This window comes from Equus przewalskii, chromosome 5, assembly GCF_037783145.1.
Source record: "Equus przewalskii isolate Varuska chromosome 5, EquPr2, whole genome shotgun sequence".
In the NCBI taxonomy this organism is placed as follows: Eukaryota; Metazoa; Chordata; class Mammalia; order Perissodactyla; family Equidae; genus Equus; species Equus przewalskii.
The window spans coordinates 332,620-352,677 of NC_091835.1; the positions used below are offsets into that span (position 1 = coordinate 332,620).

The 20,058-nt window shown below is 37.5% G+C and overlaps 1 protein-coding gene across 50 annotated transcripts in view; it reads left to right on the forward strand.

The window, feature by feature from the left end:
* Positions 1-20,058, forward strand: part of MAP2 (microtubule associated protein 2) — a 225,291-nt gene that overhangs the window by 165,329 nt on the left and 39,904 nt on the right. For 26 of the 50 annotated variants that reach the window (XM_070619725.1, XM_070619729.1, XM_070619735.1 and 23 more), the window contains 2 exons: positions 6,073-6,186; positions 8,218-8,295. In XM_070619725.1, coding sequence (XP_070475826.1) covers positions 6,073-6,186; positions 8,218-8,295 — 192 coding nt within the window. Of the gene's footprint in view, positions 1-6,072; positions 6,187-8,217; positions 8,296-18,344; positions 18,588-20,058 lie in introns of all 50 variants that reach the window. The other 24 variants (XM_070619731.1, XM_070619739.1, XM_070619742.1 and 21 more) reach the window with 3 other exon arrangements.

Here is a 20,058-nt window from a genome sequence, read left to right on the forward strand (position 1 = left end):
GATTCACAGGCAGATCCACTTATCAGATTAGTTCCAGGATGTCATTCCTTTTGGTTGGGCATGACTTGACTTTAGAAGCATATCATGAGATATTTTTGAATTACTTCTAGTAACTGTCTCATTGCCATAATAGCACTGCTGGTAAAATAATATGTTAACATTTAAATTCTGGTTCTCAGAGCAATGTGAAACCTGCTGTTAGTCAATTACATTGAGAATCTGACATTAACAAAAGAGAGAATAAAATACATATCACACACACTCCTTAGCTAAGACAGTTTTTAAGATAAACTAAAAATGTCCACTTCCAGAAAACTTTAGATGTTCAAAAGGAAGATAACTGAGCCTTTCAAAATTTCAGATTATAGTAAGAAGTGCCATGTTGTCTGCTGTGAAGATCAGTCTTACCTTTCAATTATGTATAATGAATAATAATTTCCCAATTTATGTGTAATCTAGATTCATCTTTAATCTTCTGAACAGCTAAGTCCTATTTATAATTTTATACACATAATGTTTGGGGAGAAAAGTTAAAAATTAGAGTAGAAAGCAGAAAAGGGCATAAGGAGATAGAAGAGTAAGCAAGGAAAATTAAAATGTAGTTTAATCTCTTACCTCAAAAGAAATTTTCATGTTGCTAATGGTCCTCAGGAGTACATAGGGGTTATCATGCCCTTTGGAGCACTATCTAGAAGACAGTCCTAAATCGGGACTTACTGGCAGGAATCTAGAGCAGATGGTAGCCCAGGACCTACACAGCCAGGGAAGTGGGTGTGAAGCCAGATAATACGTAACAAGGACAGTATTTATTTCCCTATAGCTTAGTCTAGGAAAAAGAAATACTGCCCCTAGTATCAATGTAGATGATCATGGACTAACTGTGTTATCCAAAGCTCATAATAATAATAGCCAAGTTGGGCTGGACTCTTAGTGCCCATCACTCTTGCTCTTTCTTTAAAGTAGAAATACTCAGGTAGAAGACTCAGAAGAGTGTATGACTAGGGAAAATAAAGACACCTTGGTGAAGAACTCTTTGAATGTCTTCTTTTTATTGAGTTTCTGATGTGCCAGGCCTGTTATATAATTGAGTCTCCACAACAATCTGTAAGACAGGTACTATTATTTTCATTTTGTGAGTGAAACATGGAAACACAATGAGTTTGAGTAAATTTCCAGGATGAAATAACTAGAGAGTAACAATGCTGCAGTTAGTACTGACATTCCTCTGAATTAAAATTGGTTCAGCTTCCTCTAATGTACACTGTGAAAGACAGTAATCCCCTAGATAGATAGAAAGATATGATAGATGGTTGGATGATGGGTAGACAAATGGATGGATGGATGGATGAATGGAGGCATTTAATAGATACTGTATTTGTAGAATCAACAAATAAATTATATATAATCACACACATTATCACTCATGTTTTCATTTTTATAGGTCTGATTTTATGACTGTCTCTGTCTTCTGTGTTTGTTTGGCACATTTACTGTTAATCTTCCCTAAACTTCACCCATACCCTGAGCGAATTTTCTCTTGTCCCAGAAGCCAGGCTCTAAGGGCAAGGCTCACTCAGGAGATTTGCTGATTAAGTCTCCATTGGGAGAAGGCCATCTCTCCTTGGAGAAAGCTGCCATCTCTGTGCTCATCCCTGGCTTAGAAGAAGATTTTTAATTGACTAGACCAATTGAAACCCTCAGAACAATCTTAAACTGTTTTCCTAAATTCACTGTGAAATTAATATTAGAAAATGTGTTATTTCCTATTTGAAAAATTTTAACAATATTATTCTTCCAAAAAAAAATTAGTCTATCATTAACTTGGCTCGCACACAGCCTGTATGATTATTCTAAAATAGCATCTCTTAAAATCTGTTGAATTCTTTTAAAGAAAAACATGATCAATTCTTCCAAGATTGGGTTAAATTGTTTTCTTATGAGTTTTGCTTAAATATATTCAAATATAAAATTAGCTTATTCATAAGCTCTTATTCAACTATGAAACTCAAACACATGTATAAGTTAATTTCCTCTGAAACAACAAAACCAATAAAATTCAAATGTTGTACTACTTACCATCTAAAATAAATGATATTATTTTGCTAAAACTAAATTATTGCTCACAAGAAACGTAGTAGTGGCTGATACAGTGCATTTTATTTAGATTGGACGTGTCAGCTGACTGGAGACAAGCAATGATTCAGTTTTCCTTCACTCGTCTCTATTTAGAGTATTTTGGGAGTCTGTCTGTACAGTGCGCCACAGTGTCATTTGGCCTACACCTTGTGTGAATGTGTCCTTTGTTATATTAAGTTCATCTCTGCTCTCATCTAATTAGCCCACAACATATAAAATAATTCTCCATTGTGTCAGAATTATTCTAAATACAATCCCAAACAAAAAGACTGAAATAATATAATATAGCTCAGTTGTAATTTGTTCACATAAACCAATAGATACTTATTTTTATTCAATTATTTTCCCAATTCAGACAAATTTATGTTAAGTACTCTCAGACCCTGGAAAATTCATCAATAGTTACACAAGAATCTGAGACCCCGTTTAACAGGTACTGTTCCAAAATGCATCAATGACTTCAACAAGAATACAGTAAATGATATAAATTAGGCAGATCTAAGTTAGTAAATATGGTAACAAGCATAGATTATTTCTGAATTTCTGTAAATGCCATGAACAAGACCTTTCATGTTAATTTTTCACCCTTTGAAAAAATTGTGTTGGGCGTCCAATCTGGGTAGAGATCAGTGAGCTCAGGGAGCGAAGCTTTGAGCATTGTGACAGAGAGTTCCTCACTTGGGAAACTTTACAGAGTAAGGGAGATGAGGCGTGTGTACCAGCACAATTCCATGCAAAATGTACTAAGTGCCATAGGGAAATAGAAAATTTTCTATAGGTGTTAACAGGGAGATGCCGGAATGATCCAGAAGATACATGGATTATATATATGTCCCAATTTCTGCAGTGGTCGCTCCACCTCTCCATTACCCCCAATTTTCCATAAACCAATTTTGTAGCTAGAAGTACTAAAAATCGTTCTATTCATTTTTAAATGTCTAAATTTCATTGAAAACTAACACACGCATGTGGCAATTCTCAAAACCTAAAATAATTCCTTTGGTAATTTAAACTCAATTGAGAGTGCAAAGGGTATTGTGTAAAAAATTGCTTTATGAAAAGTACTTGGCATATAAATATATGAAACAAATTTACTGGAGCCAGACATTACAACTTTTTCAGGAATAATTTTACTTGTACTACATTTTATCAATCAAGAAATGATCATAGATGATAACAAGACAGCAAGACAAATAAGCACTTGATATACACATTATTTCATTTAATTGTCACAACACACCAAAAGATGAATACCACCTCTATTCCCTTTATGGGTGGTGATCTGAGGGTTGGAGAGGTTGTCACTTCCTTGCGGCTAGTAAGAGATCAAGGCAGAATTTGATTCCAGGTTTTCTGACACCAGAACCTGCTATTACATCAAATATTTGTACTACACTGATATAAGTCAAAGTGATGTGCAAATGGGACAGTACTTGCCTTTTTCCATTATTTTGCCAGTTTTTTCATCCAGAAAATGTGTTGTTGTGTGGACTCAATAATATTGATCCATAATTGATCAAAATTGATCAATTTCCTCAATAAGACTGACAAATAAAAGTATTATTTTGTTAGCATTTTTGTTCCATTTTAGTGTTTGAACAGACTTCTTGGTAGTTATTCCAAGGAAACAAATAACATTAACAGTCACCAGCATCATAAGGAATATTGGCTGCTGTGCTGCTCAGTGGGGAGGGCAGTAGAGGAGAAGGAAGGGCCATGTTTCCAGGAAGCCAGGCTGCTGCGGGGTTTCTCTCAACATTCCCTGAAGAGCTGTGCTCCTAAAGTGACATTTTCCGTGGGAAAGAATACTGCAAAAAGGGCTACAGAAAATTAAATCCACGTTGAGACAGCTCGTAGATGTCTCCAATACTTGATAATATTACAAACAGTACTTGCTCTCTGAATTAGGACTCCAGCTTCCTAAATGTATGCTTCAGACATAAAAGAAATATTTAATCACATTTAGTTTAGTTTTAGTATCTAAGGCATTTTACGATATCCTAATTATATGAAAAGTGGTGTCTTAAATATGAAATTTATAGTAATAATTGTCTGATTCATTATTTGGAAATTGATATTCTAAGTATGATATTTATAATAAGTATCAGATTCTCCAGTGTAACTCTGTTAGTCCTCTGTTTCCTCATATGCAAAATAAGATAATAATAGTAAATAATTTATTGAAATGATGAGGGCAAACACCTTAGTGGAATGTTCGGCACATAGTGAGCAGCATAATAGTTTGAAAGTACTGCATCTACTGCTGTGACTGCTTCTCTCTCTAGATGAGAATGGTGACAGTGCTTTCCTTAAGACGATGCATAGGTCATTTGTCGAGTGGCTGTTTAAAAAATTAGGAATTCAAATATACAAAGGCAAATATATTCAATCAGGTAATCCAGCTTTTAAAATTCAGATAAATTCTGTCCGAGTGGATTGCTCACCCCCAGAGCCTGCCTCCTACGCCCTGTGCTGTCGTCCCGGGTGGCTGAGGAAAGCTTTCCACGAGAGGCTGAATCTAAGTGAGCCAGGTGAAAACAGGCTGACCCCCGACCTGCTTGTGAATGTGCGAATTCTGATCACGAACCATATCAAATTTCAATGCAATATTTATTCTAAAATCTTAACTAAATTTGCGAGAACAAATCTCGCCTCCCTACCCCGCTTGTCCAGTACAGCTTGTTTCTGTTAGGGCTGTAAGTGGGCTTATTTCCGAGTATGCTAGATGTTTTTCTATAAAGATGATGAAAAGTTAAATTCCATAGAAGTTATTTCTAATCTAGAATCTATTATTAATCTCAAAAGGCTTCTTTTATTTCTAGTTGCTATGTGGAACATCATTCCTTGAATATTTTTCTGCCTAGGTTACATCAAATTAGCATTTTTATGCTGCAGTGGATGCCATTTCAGTACAAAAGCTAGTTATCTGGCATCTCATAGACTCATGATTTTAATGACGAACTCCTCTTTTTTTAAATGACCCTATTGCACTGACTTGGTAGGTATATATCATATGGCCTTAATGATCCTTAAAACATCTGCTTTCTAGAAAGTAGTAGCTCTTTAGGATGAGACCATCTGATATCTCATTCCCATGTTTGTCATTCAAACTTGATCTTCCCAGGTGTTTCTCAGTCGGTCTTGTTCACACTCATCCTGGATAATGCTGTTTAATCACAAATTCACATTTTGAAGCATCTTCTTTAGGTTTTAAATCATGATATTTATGCAAATCAACACAGAAATTTATTTTAGTAACTCTTTTCCAGCAAGTTGTAAGAAAACTACAAAACATATTTTGAATTAAATCCAAAATGAATCTTCTCTTCTCTTTGAATTGTTTTTACTAGGTACAGAAAATTATTTCTATTTGTATAAACAGCTTTTTAGAAATAAACTGCCATACTGGGGACAGCACAGTGGCATAGTGGTTAAGTTCACACGCTCTGCTTCCGCAGCCCGGAGTGTGTGGGTTTGGATCCCAGGCACAGACCCACACACCGCTCATGAAGCCACGCTGTGGCGGTGATGCACATGCAAAATAGAGTAAGACTGGCACAGATGTTAGCTCAGGGACAGTCTTCCTGAGGCAGAAAGAGGAAGATTGGCACAGATGTTAGCTCAGCAACAGTCTTCCTCAGCAAAAATAAGTAAATAAACTGCCATATGAATTAATTACTTTTCTTTCATTGTGTTCATTTTGCTTAGCTCCCAGAATGCACTTCCTTTTCTTTTCTATTTTCTTTTCCTTTTTCTTTCAGTTACAATATATGTATTTGTGTTTTATCTGCAATTTAATAAATTCTATTGTACTTTTTTGGAGGGGAAGACAGAACATGAAATTCTAATCGACTACATTGTTTCATTACTTTTCTTCTTTGCCACTTTTTCTAGACATCTCATTATTTTATTTTCTTTTGTTGCTGTTCATTACAGAGGAGGTGTCTGCAAGGATAGTTCAAGTAGTAACGGCTGAGGCTGTAGCGGTCCTGAAAGGTGAACAAGAGAAGGAAGTCCAGCATAAAGATCAACCTGCAGCCCTGCCTTTAGGTAAATGAGGAAGACCCTCAGGGCAGGGCCTCTGTCTGCTGCACCCCGATCTTCAGATCGCGTCTTCACGTTCAAAGACAAGCTATATCTCTTGCTTCATCCTTACTTGTGACATTCATCAAACACCACTGCTGGGATGCACTGGGACCTCTTTTTACCTTTCTCAACAGGCTCATTGTGGTATTGGGGTAGTCTTTAGGGTGATAAGCTTATAGTTAGCCTTTGCCCCTATATTGCCCTCAATTTTTCATTTCCAGACCACTGGAGATAGTTATTATAAAAGTAAAGCAAGTGCATTTTGATGCTCTGGCTTCCACTTGTAAGGAAAAGTACTAATACTTTAATTGAGATGATTGTTTCCCTTTATGGGTTTTGGTGAATGATTGTCTATACTGTAGTCTTGTTTGGGTCTCCCTGAGCTGGCTACACAAAAACCTATAGCCAGGGCTTTGTTACACTCATCAGTGACTTTGTATCCCACAGGAGGTTCTAGTCTTCCCTTGGTTCATTTAAGAGCACTGAGATAGCATTGCTCTCTCTCTTGGTCACAAATCAAATGCCATCCAGGGCCAAACAAGTAATGTAATGGTGCTTGCCAAGGAAAACATTCTCAGCCAAATGCCTACTGCCTCTACTCTCAGATAGATAGATAGATAGATAGATAGATAGATAGATAGACAGATAGATGGATAGATGGATGTAGATGTATATACATGCAGAGAAACAAGAAAGGAAACTCTCTTAAGTTCAATGTATATGTTTATTTCACTACCTGTGAAATAAATTAATCCATAGAAAGGTACGGTTTTTAAAGCCTAAAAATAGTACATATCCATTTTTCTCTCTCACTCTAATGTATTCTCAATATTTGATTTTCTGATCAGTACTCTTTCACCTGTCTATTGAAATTTAAGAAATAAAAAAATGCTGCTGTCCTAGAATAATAATTAAAAATATTTTCCTTATTTTCAATAAAATGGTCTTTAATTACCAGGATTATTTTTCTCTTAAAATAAAGCGGGGGAAAAAATATCTTATCTAAAACATTAACCTTCTGTCTGGAGTTCCCTTCTATTCTTTGAAATAAAAGAAACTCCTCCCTTCCCTTTTTTAAATTTGAAACCTTAAAATGTGCCATGTAGAAGTCCACAGGGTAAAGGATCTAACAAGTCACCCGTCATCCTAAAGCTGCTTCTACTAACTGCTTTATGAAACTGAAATTCACATAATCTTTAAAATGGATTTACCACTGGCCTTGACTAATAAATATTTCCTTTTGAAATCCCTTACCTTCACATGAGTGGTCATAAAGAAGGTAAGTATCTTGCAGAGAAAATCTTAGAGTTAACAGTAAATGAATCATATGTTTTAGAGCCTTTCTCTTTGGTCCTTCACATGTCATGCCAAGGCCAGAAGATTGCTCAGCTCCCACTAGTATAGGGTTTCTGTCTGAAGGTTGCGTCAGGCTGAGACAGCTTCATTTTTCTTTTCTGAGAATACATACAGAAGAGGGGTTTTGATAGTGGACTCAGTGGCGAAAATGTTTAAAAAAATACATCACCAATACCAGCTGTGAATGATCAAGATAGCATTTGTTTCCAGATCAAGAAGTCCAACAATAGAGAGTTCTAATATTTTTTCAGCCAGTCAAGCCAAATCCAAACTAAAATGCTTGCCTGTGTGTGTTTGAATATAGTAGATTAGGACCAGAATAAAATATTTTATTAACTGGACAGGCAGACACAAATTAATGGGATTAATGATAGACTTTTCGCAAGCATCTCTAATCCATTTTTATGGAGAAGATAAGATGATGTTTTTGAGACCATTAAATGCTTTTCTTTCTTTTTAGGTTTTCAAAAATATGTGAAACAGGTAATGAGGTTAAAAATGAGTCAAGTGCAGCTTACTATTGAATCTTTTTCTACATTTCGTAGAGAGGCCTTTTTACAGATGATAAGACTGCATACACATCTACTGGCCTAATAAAATGAATTTTTGTGTCTCATTTTTCCATTGTTTGGTCTTTAGCAGCTGAAGAGACAGCTAACCTGCCTCCTTCTCCACCCCCATCACCAGCCTCAGAACAGACCGTCGCTGTGGCGGAAGGTAAGGCCTATGGGACTTTTTGAGGTGTGCCTTCTGATAAAGGGTAAATAAACACCAACTCACAGCGCTGGACTCTGCTGTGAGTTATTATGTGGCTCAGCTTGGGAGCTGTCTGTTTCAAATAGTCAAGAAGAAACAAAGACTTCAAATGGGTGTATAGTTATTTCCTTACTTAAAATCCAGGAGTAGAGGAATATGGTAAATAGAACAAGAAAAATCTCCTTCATAAAGGAAAAGATAATTTTGTCTTTAAATTGCTGGAATAACTACAGAGAACCAGTTTGTTTAATGAACAATGTTGTGACAGAGAAGATACAATCCTATCTTATAAGTGTCTGAACAAAAGGTTATTGATGAAATCAACATTTCCTTTTGGAAGCATTGTCAGGAATTGTCTCTGTTTTGCTCACTGTTGTATTTCCAAGGCCTTCCTCGGGGCCTGGCCTGCGGCAAACTCTCCATAAATATTAATGAATAAATGGAGAAGTCAGTGAATGAGTCTGATGTTGAGAGCAGGGAGCCGGGAGCTGAGACCATGCCTTCTTTCCTGCTGAGACCTGTTATTGTCCGTGGATCTGTTTATGCATTTACTTCACGTGGAAGCCTGTCAGCTTTCAATTCTCCTTGATAAAACAGAGGGATGTCTTTGAAGAACATGCATTCAGGATCTGAGATGAAAGTCACTATTTAAAAGCAAACTATTATTGGTCCTCTGACTTAGATCAGTTAACTTTTGTGTATTGTTTGAGAGTTACCGGAGAAGGCAGAGAACTACCGCTCAATTGTCGTTTCAATATAGTTTAGTTTTCATATACTAAAATCAGAATTTTAACACTGTTCCATTTTATTCATTTATTTCTTTCTTTATTTTTCCTTTTGTTGTCCCTTTTAGAGATCATTTTACTGTGTTAAAAATTGAATAACAGGGGCTGGCCCCGTGGCCGAGTGGTTAAGTTCACGGGCTCTGCTTCGGCAGCCCAGGATTTCACCAGTTCGAATCGTGGGCACGGACATGGCACCACTCATCAGGCCAGGCTGAGGTGGTGTCCCATGTACCACAATTAGAAGGACCCACAACAAAAATATATATACAATTATGTACTGGGGGGCTTTGGGGAGAAAAAGGAAATATACAAAAAAAAGAAAAAGAAAAAATTGAATAATGTCATGAAAGAATCACTGTCCTTTTATAGTTTATAATTAAAATAAAATAATTTAAAAAATAATTTATTTAAAATATTCTTTGATTTCCTAGATACACATTTTCCTAAATTGTTGAACTATAAACTGTCAATAAATATAATTTATTTTTGTCACAGATTCATAAACCTAAACATTTTTTAGCGAGCGTTTTCTTTCTCAAATTGAGTCCTTTTTTCTAATTTACTGCCTGAAATAATGTTAAACAAACTAAATTATTCTAAGAAATAAAAGAAAATTTGGGAACTATAATCAGTGAATATAATCAGTGTCATAACAGCCACTGATTATTAGTTAATTCCCTGAAAAATGTGATTTGATCTTTTAATTCATAGATTTAAAAGATTCTTTTTGGCCTTATGCTCATCCATCATTCAGCACATATTTTTGGAACACCTACGATGTCCCTGGTATTCTTCAAAATCTGGGTATACACTAGTGAACAAAACAGACATGCTCCCTGCTTGTAAGGAGCACACAGTCTGGTAGAGGTCAGAAATTCGGTAAATAAGCTTACAAACAATTTCAAATTGGATTAGTGTCAGGAAGGAAAAGAACAAGGATCTTTAAGATAAAAGGAGGGCAATCTTATTCTATTGGATGGGGAGGGCCCAGGTAAGGGGCTGAGCCCAGAAGCATGAAGAAGTGCTGGCCAAACAAAGGTGGAGGAAAGGGACATTTTGGGCAGAGGGACAAGGATGTGCGAGGTCACTCAGGGAGGCAAAAGCATGAAGCGTTCTAGGAACTGAAGGAGTCCCTCGGCTATTGGGTAGTGGGGAAGGGGTAGATAGTGAAGGAGTTGGAGAGTAAACAGTGACCCTCTGGGTCCAGGGGCCTGGATTTCGCTCTGAACGCAATGGGAAGCCTTCTGTGACAGCTGTACTTCCCTCAGGTCACTGAAAATGTTTCTGAGCCTCTACTTAAAGTCTGTCAAGAGTCAGAGAATCCTCTTAAGCAAGAGAGGGGTGTGACGTTGACTCCGCAGTCAGCAGAGGTCAAGTAATTTACTCGTCTTACTCTTAAATGAGAACTAGAGCAGAAAGGGCAGTGAGGTCCTCCCGCCACCTGGTAACTGGCCCAGTCTGCTTCCTCGAGGGTGATGTCAGGGACATAAGGAAAATATAGTTAAATATAGAATCACTGTCACATTTTGGTAAGTTGGGTGTCACTTTCCAGAGCAACCGTTCCCTTATTTTTCAGGGTTGCTCTCCCCAAGCTGTTTCAGTATATTTGGGGGAAATGTCAACTTGCTTCCTATTGAAAGTAGTTCAAAGATATTTTATTCTTAACATTTTTCAAACCAAACTTGTATTTTTATTGAATTATTGTTTTTTACTTTTTCAAAAGAAAGCATTAAATTATACAAGAGCCTAATGATTTGCTTTTAAAAGGATGACCAGTTTTTTTGTTCTATGAAAAAAAGTATGTATTTTAGAAACTGTACCTCACTAATTTAAAAGACTAGGTAGGGGCCTGCCCCGTGGCCAAGTGGTTAAGTTCGCGCACTCTACTTTGGCAGCCCGGGGTTTCGCCAGTTCGAATCCTGGGCGCGGACATGGCACCGCTCATCAGGCCATGCTGAGGTGGCGTTCCACATGCCACAACTAGAAGGACCCACAACTAAAAATACACAACTATGTACCAGGGGACTTTGGGAGAAAAAGAAAAAATAAAATCTTAAAAGACTAGGTAATATTCTCACCTTAAATAGATGAAAGAGACGTGGTCTAGACAATCAAACTAGCCCCTCTCTTTTATTTTAAACCACTCTTAAAGTATGTATAACAAATTATTTTTTTAAGCTTTATTTTATCCGAAAATAAATTAGTAAAAAGTCACAAGAAAGGATCCAACTCTTTGATTTGTCAAACCAGTTGGTTTCTAAAGACCCAGCCAAAATCCCATTACTGTTTTGCTCATGGCAACTCGGGTGGAAAGAAAGCAGGCAGGCTTTCCTCCAGGAGATCTCTACCCTCCTCAACACGCCCTCAAAGCAACTTTCATCTAAAGGCATAGCAACTACCACAGTCCAGTCCGTTTGTGCAAGTATCAGAAAGCTCTTGGATTAAGTTGAGTTACTCAATGATTTTGAGGCTATGCTTACTTTTTGTTAGTTATCAAACATTTTCAAAGCTGTTCTTTCCCAAAAGGGAAGCATGAAAGCTTCTACTAAAAATAATTTAAGATGTTAATTACTAACACTTATGAATATTCATTTATTATAATGGGTGTAATGGTAATAATTCCCAGAATATGTGCTTATTCTTGGAAACAAAGTGAATTTGATGGGAAAACCAAACAAGTGGCACTCTTAGAAAGGAAACCCAGGTACAGTGACAAATACTGTCCTAGTTCTGATGTTTTCAAACTTATCTTTTTCTTTTTGGCCTAACCATAGTAGTTATCATTTAGACTGAACTGTTAGAATTTGGAAGCCCATGCAAGAACAGTGGAATTGCCTGAAAACAGAACCAGGACTCCTTCTGCCCTCTTACGCTTGCTGCAGAATCCTAGGGTGGAGTTTTCCTGCGTCAGTGATGTAGTGACATTATAACTGTTCATCTGAAAGCAGTTTTCCCTCCATATCATTCCGGGGCAGCAAACACAGGTGGCAGACTGAGGCGTCCTCAGTCCAAAGCTTGCAGAATGGAAAGGGCTTAGTAATGGCGGAGAACAATGTAAGTGGAGCCAGCTGCCTCCACCATAGGCTGTGGAGCAGAGCTGTGGTACCAGAACAACCACTGAGTTGCTAGATACCCCATGAGACTCAGACTCTCCTAAAAGTGACTACTCATTTGTACCAAAGCAGGCTGACAGCCAGGCTGGGTTTTGCATGGCAAACCTTACTTGAACCCAATATAAATTTTCAAATGCTTTTTTAAAAAAAATCTGTATGAAAGCTAATTACAGAAAATGTATCCCTCCACTGAAACCAGGTAAGCTTCACTTTTAAAGATTATCGTGATGCAAGAGAACTATCTAGAAAAGTCCAAGGTTCATAAGGCTCCTCTGTCCTTTAAAATGTCACATTATTAAATGAAATAGAATGTTTTGTGGCAAAAGCAGAGTCCCCAAAAGCATGCACACTTGTGGTAAAAGAAGGCATTCAATCCTGACCTTAGATAGTAAAACTGTTATGAAATGAATTCACTTTTTCCTGAATCTCTCCAGTCTAGCTTTGATGCGTCAAATGAAAGGGAGGAGCAGAGGTACATGACAGTTGGGTGTATTGAAGGCAAAGATGTTAACATATGTGGAGTCCAGCATTGTGCTTGGCGCTTTCTCAGATATCTGCTCGTTTAATCCTGCCAGCAGCCCACAGAGATAGATAATATTCACTTCCACTGCTTGCCCAGGAGGTCGTGACTAGCAAGTGGCTTATCCAAAGTGCGAATCCAAATCCCACTTCCTGCAAACACATCCGCACCACATCCCTTAAGCTGCCTCTTATCTAGGTTCTTTCTGTAGGACTGTGAAAGTGAGGTGATCTTCCAAGGAAAGTATGTTGCAAGCTACTGGACTAATTTCCTTTTTTAAAAACCACTCCCAAAGAAATCATTCATTCATTTATAATTTACTTATTTGTAATTGTTATGTATCCCGCCTGTACTGGATATGAGCTAAGAGCACCTACCGTACACAATTTTGTAGTAAACAAAGATCTGTTGTGTTCTATCTTCTTGGTTGAAACCAAGCGCACTGGACTTAGCTAGCCTTGGTCCTTTAAGCATCACTTCCATGGTCCTCGGAGCGTCACTTCCCTGACACATCTCTGGGGTTTGTGATGTAGATGGCCCTCAGGCTCATAGGTCCTAAACAGAGACTTGGAGTGCACACAGGTCTGAGTACCAAGGGCGGACTGGGCTTTGTCCGACATTCTTTCTGAAGTTGCATGTCTTTTGAAATTGCTGAGGGCCAGACAAATACTACAGAGAAGCTACTTTTTCCCTGGGGCCCTTGAAGTTTTTGTTTTCATTGTTCTCTGATTAGAGTCAAAGTTTTCAGAATAGAAAATACTGTTTCTTTGAAATGTTGTAGATCTGAAGCAAGACTCTGGGCTGCTTTCACATTTGGACACTTTCAGAAAAGAACAATAGCAACAAGAAGGAGGAGGCAAAAATCTTCAAAAGGTTAAAACACCGAAGGAGAGTTGCCTTCCAACTACCAGCTCTCAGCTTTAAATTTTTCAGTTTTATACTGTAGGCTGCTCTCCTTCCCAGAAAATAAATGTTGAAAAGCAGAGAAGTGAATATGCCATTTTCACTCATTGATTGTCCTTGCAATCTGTTGGACATGTTAGAAGTTGTAGAGGTAACTTGCACACATGGGGATTTTACAGCCCCAGAGAGTCGCTGGAGGAAATATGAATGGCTGGGACAGGTGACAAGCCCAGGGCTTAAGATTCAGCCAGTGTTCTAGACCAGTCTCAGCCAATTATCTTCTCAGCTGAGAAATCATCCAAGTTGAACTAAGACTATCAAGTGTAATCTTAGGCTTCTGCTATCCCATGACATACTAGGCATCGTGGCTGAAAACGTTCTGTGCACCCATCCAGAAACAACTGCCGTGGGACAATCAGTAAATCACGTGCTCAAGAGATGAAAAGTATTCTCTCTACAAAATGTTATTTTAGTATTCTTAGGATTTCAGACTTATTTCCAGTTTTAAGCTCTTGGTTGCTAAGAATAAGTTACTGCCCTAAAAATACAGTGCATTTTCAGATTCATGCTATAATTTTGTCTGCTTAAATTTTGATAGAAATAAAAACTATACAGACTTTGTTCTTCTTATTGAGAGTTAAGAAATTTTAAAATTATTTCTCTAAATAAGTAAATAAATAGTGATTAGCAAATTTAGTAACTTGCCACATAGACCTGAAGATGTAGCGTCTGCACCACGTCAGAAGCCAAATATTGTTCATTGTCATCATCTTTAATAATTATTGCTCATTGAAATATACAAGAATCCAATGCTAAGCAGATTGATCTGCACTTACATATCTAAGGAAATATGTTTAAATAAAACAGATTTCCAAACCAAGACACAAGAAAGAACAGAAATGAGATCAGTTCTTTTAGTATTTCAATGAGAAATAGGCAGCAAGGGAGTTGAAATATAAAAGCAACCAGGAGCCAGCAGTGCAAATGGAACTGCGTAGAATAAAATCTCAATGCATCCAAAGTCAACTTTGTAGAAATTCTCAGGTAATTTTATCTCTATTGAGCTTTCAAAAGAGAAGCAAAACACAAGAAAACAAGTTTGTATTACTAGGGACTATCTTAAAACTGTATACTTTCACCGTATCCCCCAGGAGTCAGCATCCAGAGAAAGAGCTGGGCTCATTTCACTCTTCTTAGCAAGGCAGGAAAGCAGAAGAATGCATTGTAGATTTTTCTTAACAGGATTGAAATTAAAAATTACTTTCTGGTTCAAGTCATTATCTAAAACTTAAGTTAACCACAATGCTAGCTATGTGAGCATCCTAGATAATTAAGTTTGTGCCCCTCACACAGGACTGCTTTCCCCCATAATCATACAGGCATCAGATCCTAACAACTTTCTTCGTTTTTAACTTATAAGTATGTTGATATAAGCATGAGAAGAATTAATCTGCTGAAAGAATTTTTTCTGAAGAATGCATTTGTTTTGTTGTGTTTTGTTTCTATTCCGGTGTTTCTGTAGTTATTCTGACTTGTTTAAGGGGAATGTATAGATAATTTCTCTTATGTAGTAGAGATGTCAGTGCATTTGATTCATTTAGATCAATGGCAAGATTTCTTAAGGGACAGTTTAGATTCAGTGGTGACTGAAGCTTCAAGCACCCGCTGTCTCCCATCCTCCAGCAGTGTGGTCTTGCTAACTCCCCTCCATCCAGCTGTGCTGCTTCCGCGGCCCTTTGTGTCCTTGTGCAGGTGTTTGTCTCGTCTGTCTGATCTTGTGTCTGTCTTGTCCAGTTCTCCCTGCAGTTTCTTCCTGTGTGTCTGTTTATAGATGAAGGGGCTGTGGATCAAATGGGTCCTCTACACAGATTCCCCAGCCATGAACCTGCCACCCGCGGGGGGAGGCATAGCCTCCTAGCCCCCTCCATCTCAGTGTCTCTGCCTGATGATGACCCTTCCAATTCCGATGAGGAGTACTATGAGCATCCTTTGTTCAGCTCACAGTGGACTACCTCTATTGTGCTCCCCAATGTCCCAGCGCCCAGTGCAGAAGCCCACTTAGGCCAGGAGAAAGGTGAACCAAGCATTGTCCCCTTTTGCTCCTCCTCCCCAGCCTGCAGCTTTGACCACATGCGCCATACTAAGTGTGCTTCATTTGTGGGGTGGGAGGGACAGAAGCCTGTTTTTTCCACATGAAAGTGAAGTCCCTATATAGCTGTGTCCATCCAAAAGTCTCAACGATTTATATACAAGATGCTCTACTTGAGGCATTCGAGAACTTCCTTTTTCTACATCTTTACTCCACAAAAGGAAGCGAAAAAAGGGAGAAGGGAGAGGAAACAAAAAAATTCAATTAAAGTACAACTCCTTTCTGCTCCCTGTAGATAGATCAGCCAGGGAAGAATATATTCTCTTATCCAAGCTAAAGAGGGTGACACTGAATGTAATTTATTCTCCTTGGATACATAATGTTACTAGGACCACACATACATAGAATAAGCCTTCTTTTTGTGCTACATTAAGATGATAGCTCTTTAACAGAAAGGCTGAGGAATCCATTTAAGGCAGAATAAATGTTATGGAATGAATTTATTTCTCCAAATCACTTAATTTCCCACAGAAACTACAGAGGCTCCTCCAGGTGACTAAATCTTGGCTCGCGTCAGTAGAGCTGGACTCAAGTGAAGGAAATATTCAAAGTCTCTGTGGTTCCAGCCTCACAAAGCTGGGAGACCCCAGCATATAATTGGCTGCAGTGAGGCTGAAACAATTGGGCAGTGGGCTACAATGTCTCATTCTAACCAGGTCGTTTTATAAAGAAAAAAAAATTAGAGCTAAAAAGTTTTTTGCTTAGGTGTGAAGAGATTATTTTCAAATAGAGAAAAGTAATTTGCTGAAGTGAAGAGTTTATTTTCATATGGGACAATGTTTTCTATAAGGACAGACAGTTCCAAAGCAATGAGGAAGAAGCTCAGAGCTCGCCAACTACATTCACGATGATAAACTTCTTCCAGGGTCCTGTGGGAGACAAGCGGCACCCGTGGCTCAGACACTCTGACAGAGAAATAGAACCCATACTGAGTGAAACTAAGTTCTTCTAATAATGTGAACTTAATTCAGACAAATATATGAATTATGGAATAGATGTAGCAGAAATAAACACGGTATATACAAAATGAGAAAATGGAACGCTAAAAAGTTACATGGATTTTGAAAACATGTAAATTAACTTGATTGGACTTCATCCAATAAGATGACATTAGTAGACCAGCTGTATTAAAAGGCTCTTAGCTGTAATCAAAATCTCTAATTCTATGGCATTATAAAAATTCTTTTAATAGGAAGTTAGAATCAGAATTTTTAAAATGTTACTTACATAATTGTATTACAAAAATGAAAGTGTTTGAGTGCTAAATGTGAGGAAATCGATGAAGTAGTTCTCTTCCCTCAAGGGTTTTATTATTTCTCCTAAAAGAATATTCCTTGCCTTTCCATCTGTAGTCTTTTTCACAGGGCCGTTTAAACAACGTAGAATTGTTTCCTAGGAATTTCATGAGAGTCTTCCATTAGCAGAACTATAAAACAGCTTACATATTTCCCTTTAATTTCTTAAGTGATAAAATGAGGTTTATTTTACTGGCATTTGAGGTATAAATGAGAAACAAATGAACACAATAATTCATGGCCTTCATAAGTTTGATTTTTACATTTTAATTGTTAACATTTTCCCATGCAAATATACATCTTCTGGGGGACTATTTTGGTCATTTGGTTGCCTCTCAATTATCTTTCCTTGGTGGTTTTATTTTGAATTGCAGAAATAAAACTTTACAGCTAATATACACATTTTCTTTCTAGTAGTGTCAAAGAGCTACATTACTGAGATTTCAGGGATTTAAGCAATATCAGCAATAACAGCTGTATCCCAGAGGTAGACTTTTCTAAATAGTAAGATTAGATTTCACCTGGACTTTGTTTTTCGAAATATTTTATTTACTCCTTGAAAATTTTTACATTCTCCAATATCATATAATGCAATGAAGGTAAAATAAATTGAGTTAGGTCGTCTTTCATCTTAGATATACTAAATAAGTTAGATTTTAAATCATTTTGATGGACTTCATGATAAAGCTATAAAGATAGTTGATTGGATATTATTTTGAGACCAGACTTTTTTTATTCCCGAGGATTTCTTTAGCGAAGTTGGCTTGTTTTACGTCAAGCAATCAGAAATTCTTGTGTAGGGGCTTCCTGCATTGGAGAAAACAGCACGTGTCTAACAAATTTAAAGGTTTTTTTCAATACATCAGCGCATCTATCTTTTCACAACCATCTGTTATCCAGCAGCACCATCTCTTATTTCCAGCAAGCTTTTCACATGTGCTCAACTTACTGCCATTTCCACTAAGGGTAATAGAACAATAAAACTCTTTCAGCTCTCAAGTTTTCAAGTAAATAGCCTTTTAATGAGATTTGTAAAAGCATCACTATTAGCAGATTATACATAATAATTTTCCAAGCAGTACGTAATGGGCGTTGCATTAGAATGTTAATTTGCTCATCTGAATGGTAAAAGAGGTCCTCCTGAGGTGATTATAATGGAGCTGAAAGTGTTCCTTGAATTATATTTCTGTGTTTCATGTATTGTTCTGTGGTCATGATGTCAACATCTTTTTCATCCCTAAGAAGAAGAAACGCTAGAGGGTCCAGAGGCTGAGGAAGAGAAACCTGCCACTCTTCCTGGGAAAGAGTGTGGGGCGGCCCAGGCCTCAGACCAACCCAAGGGCCTCAGTGAGGGCCATCTGGAGTCTAGTGCGGAGGCCCAAATAGTTCCCGAAGAGAGTGCCCCAGCAGGGGCCCCACAGCAGAAAAGTGTAAAAGAGGTCACGGAGGTGTCTCCAGAAGTAAAAATCCCTTCCTCTGCCAAGGAAGGTGTGTCTCTCTTAGGATTTGCATGTATTTTGTTGCAAATGATCTTTCCAGCAGCTTACCAACGATGCCTTTCCAATGCTATTCCATCACTCCGTCTTCTTAGAATCCCAAGACCACTGTTTTAGGCTTAATGAGCAGAGAGTGTGGCTTGTGCAGGTGCTGTGTGGCAGCTTGGTTTTCCAGTGCTGCAGCCCATTCCTGGTTTTCCTTTGCCATGATACAATACGCTTTGCAGCCAGGCTGATGACGCTGTGTGAGCTTTTTTTCCTCCCCCCTCATCTCAAATGTTTGCCAGTCACATTGCTAATACATGTATATTTTTATTTTTATTTTTGGGACAGCAGTTCATATGCTTTTTTTCTTTCAAATCACAGAGTTGGATTCTGGCACATAGAGGCTTAAATGGTAGAATCGTTTTTGTTTGCAACCGCAGTGTGCTATATTTTATATGCTTCAATGAATACTGGTTTGGTTTCTTAAAAGCTCCTGCTGATGCTTCTCATATTATTTCCTCTCCATGGCAACCCACCCCTTTGATCATCCCCATATCTCTTGAGTTTTCATTCATCTAACCGTTATTAGAAGTTCATAAATTATTTCTTTTCTATTGTTACAACAGGACACACAAGTATATAAGGTAATGATGATCCATACACTTACTCTTTGAGAGATGATTGAATTGTATTATTTTCCCCCAAATCTTTTTCAGATAATTACATTTAGCCCCAATGACCACAATGAAATACCTTTTGCCTTAAAGCACAAGTGAGACTGTGAAGCCTTTTGGGTTGGCGAATAAATAAAACTAAGAAAGAGTCATTTAATTTCTGTAAAGCATCTCTAAAGCCAGGACTGTCAGTGCCTCACCAGTCAGTCATGTTTCAGGAAATGAGGTCATGACCAAGGAGAGAAAGATTTTGATAACTGACTCTTAAAAATTTTGTTACTCACATGACATTCCAGTATTAACAGTATAATTCAAATTTTCTTATGTCTAGCAAACAGACTAAGTAATTATTAGGTATTAAGAATTTTGAATATGTGGTAGAAATTGACTCATTAATTCTTAGATCATATCATATAAAGTCAATAGCAAATATTTATTTATAATCCTGAAATTTAATCTCAGATGACTTCTAAAAATTTATGCCAGTGACCTTTCAATGCCCCCAAAATTGGTCCTGGCATTTGCTGATCAAGTTAATTGAAACTATTAATACTTATTATAAATTAATTGGCCTCCTGCCCATGGCCTGCCAATTCACTTTTAAATGAGAAAACACATGAAAAAGTTCATTAGAAGTCAATCCTTTTCCATACTGAGTCCTTAATATACATTCTTTTGTACCCTAATGTTACTTATTCAATATTCTTTAATTTATAATATTTATCTGTAGCAGGCACATGAAATTTCTTTCTACTACAATACACATCACATACTATTTAGGAGAAAAAACAAGGGAAATAAGGG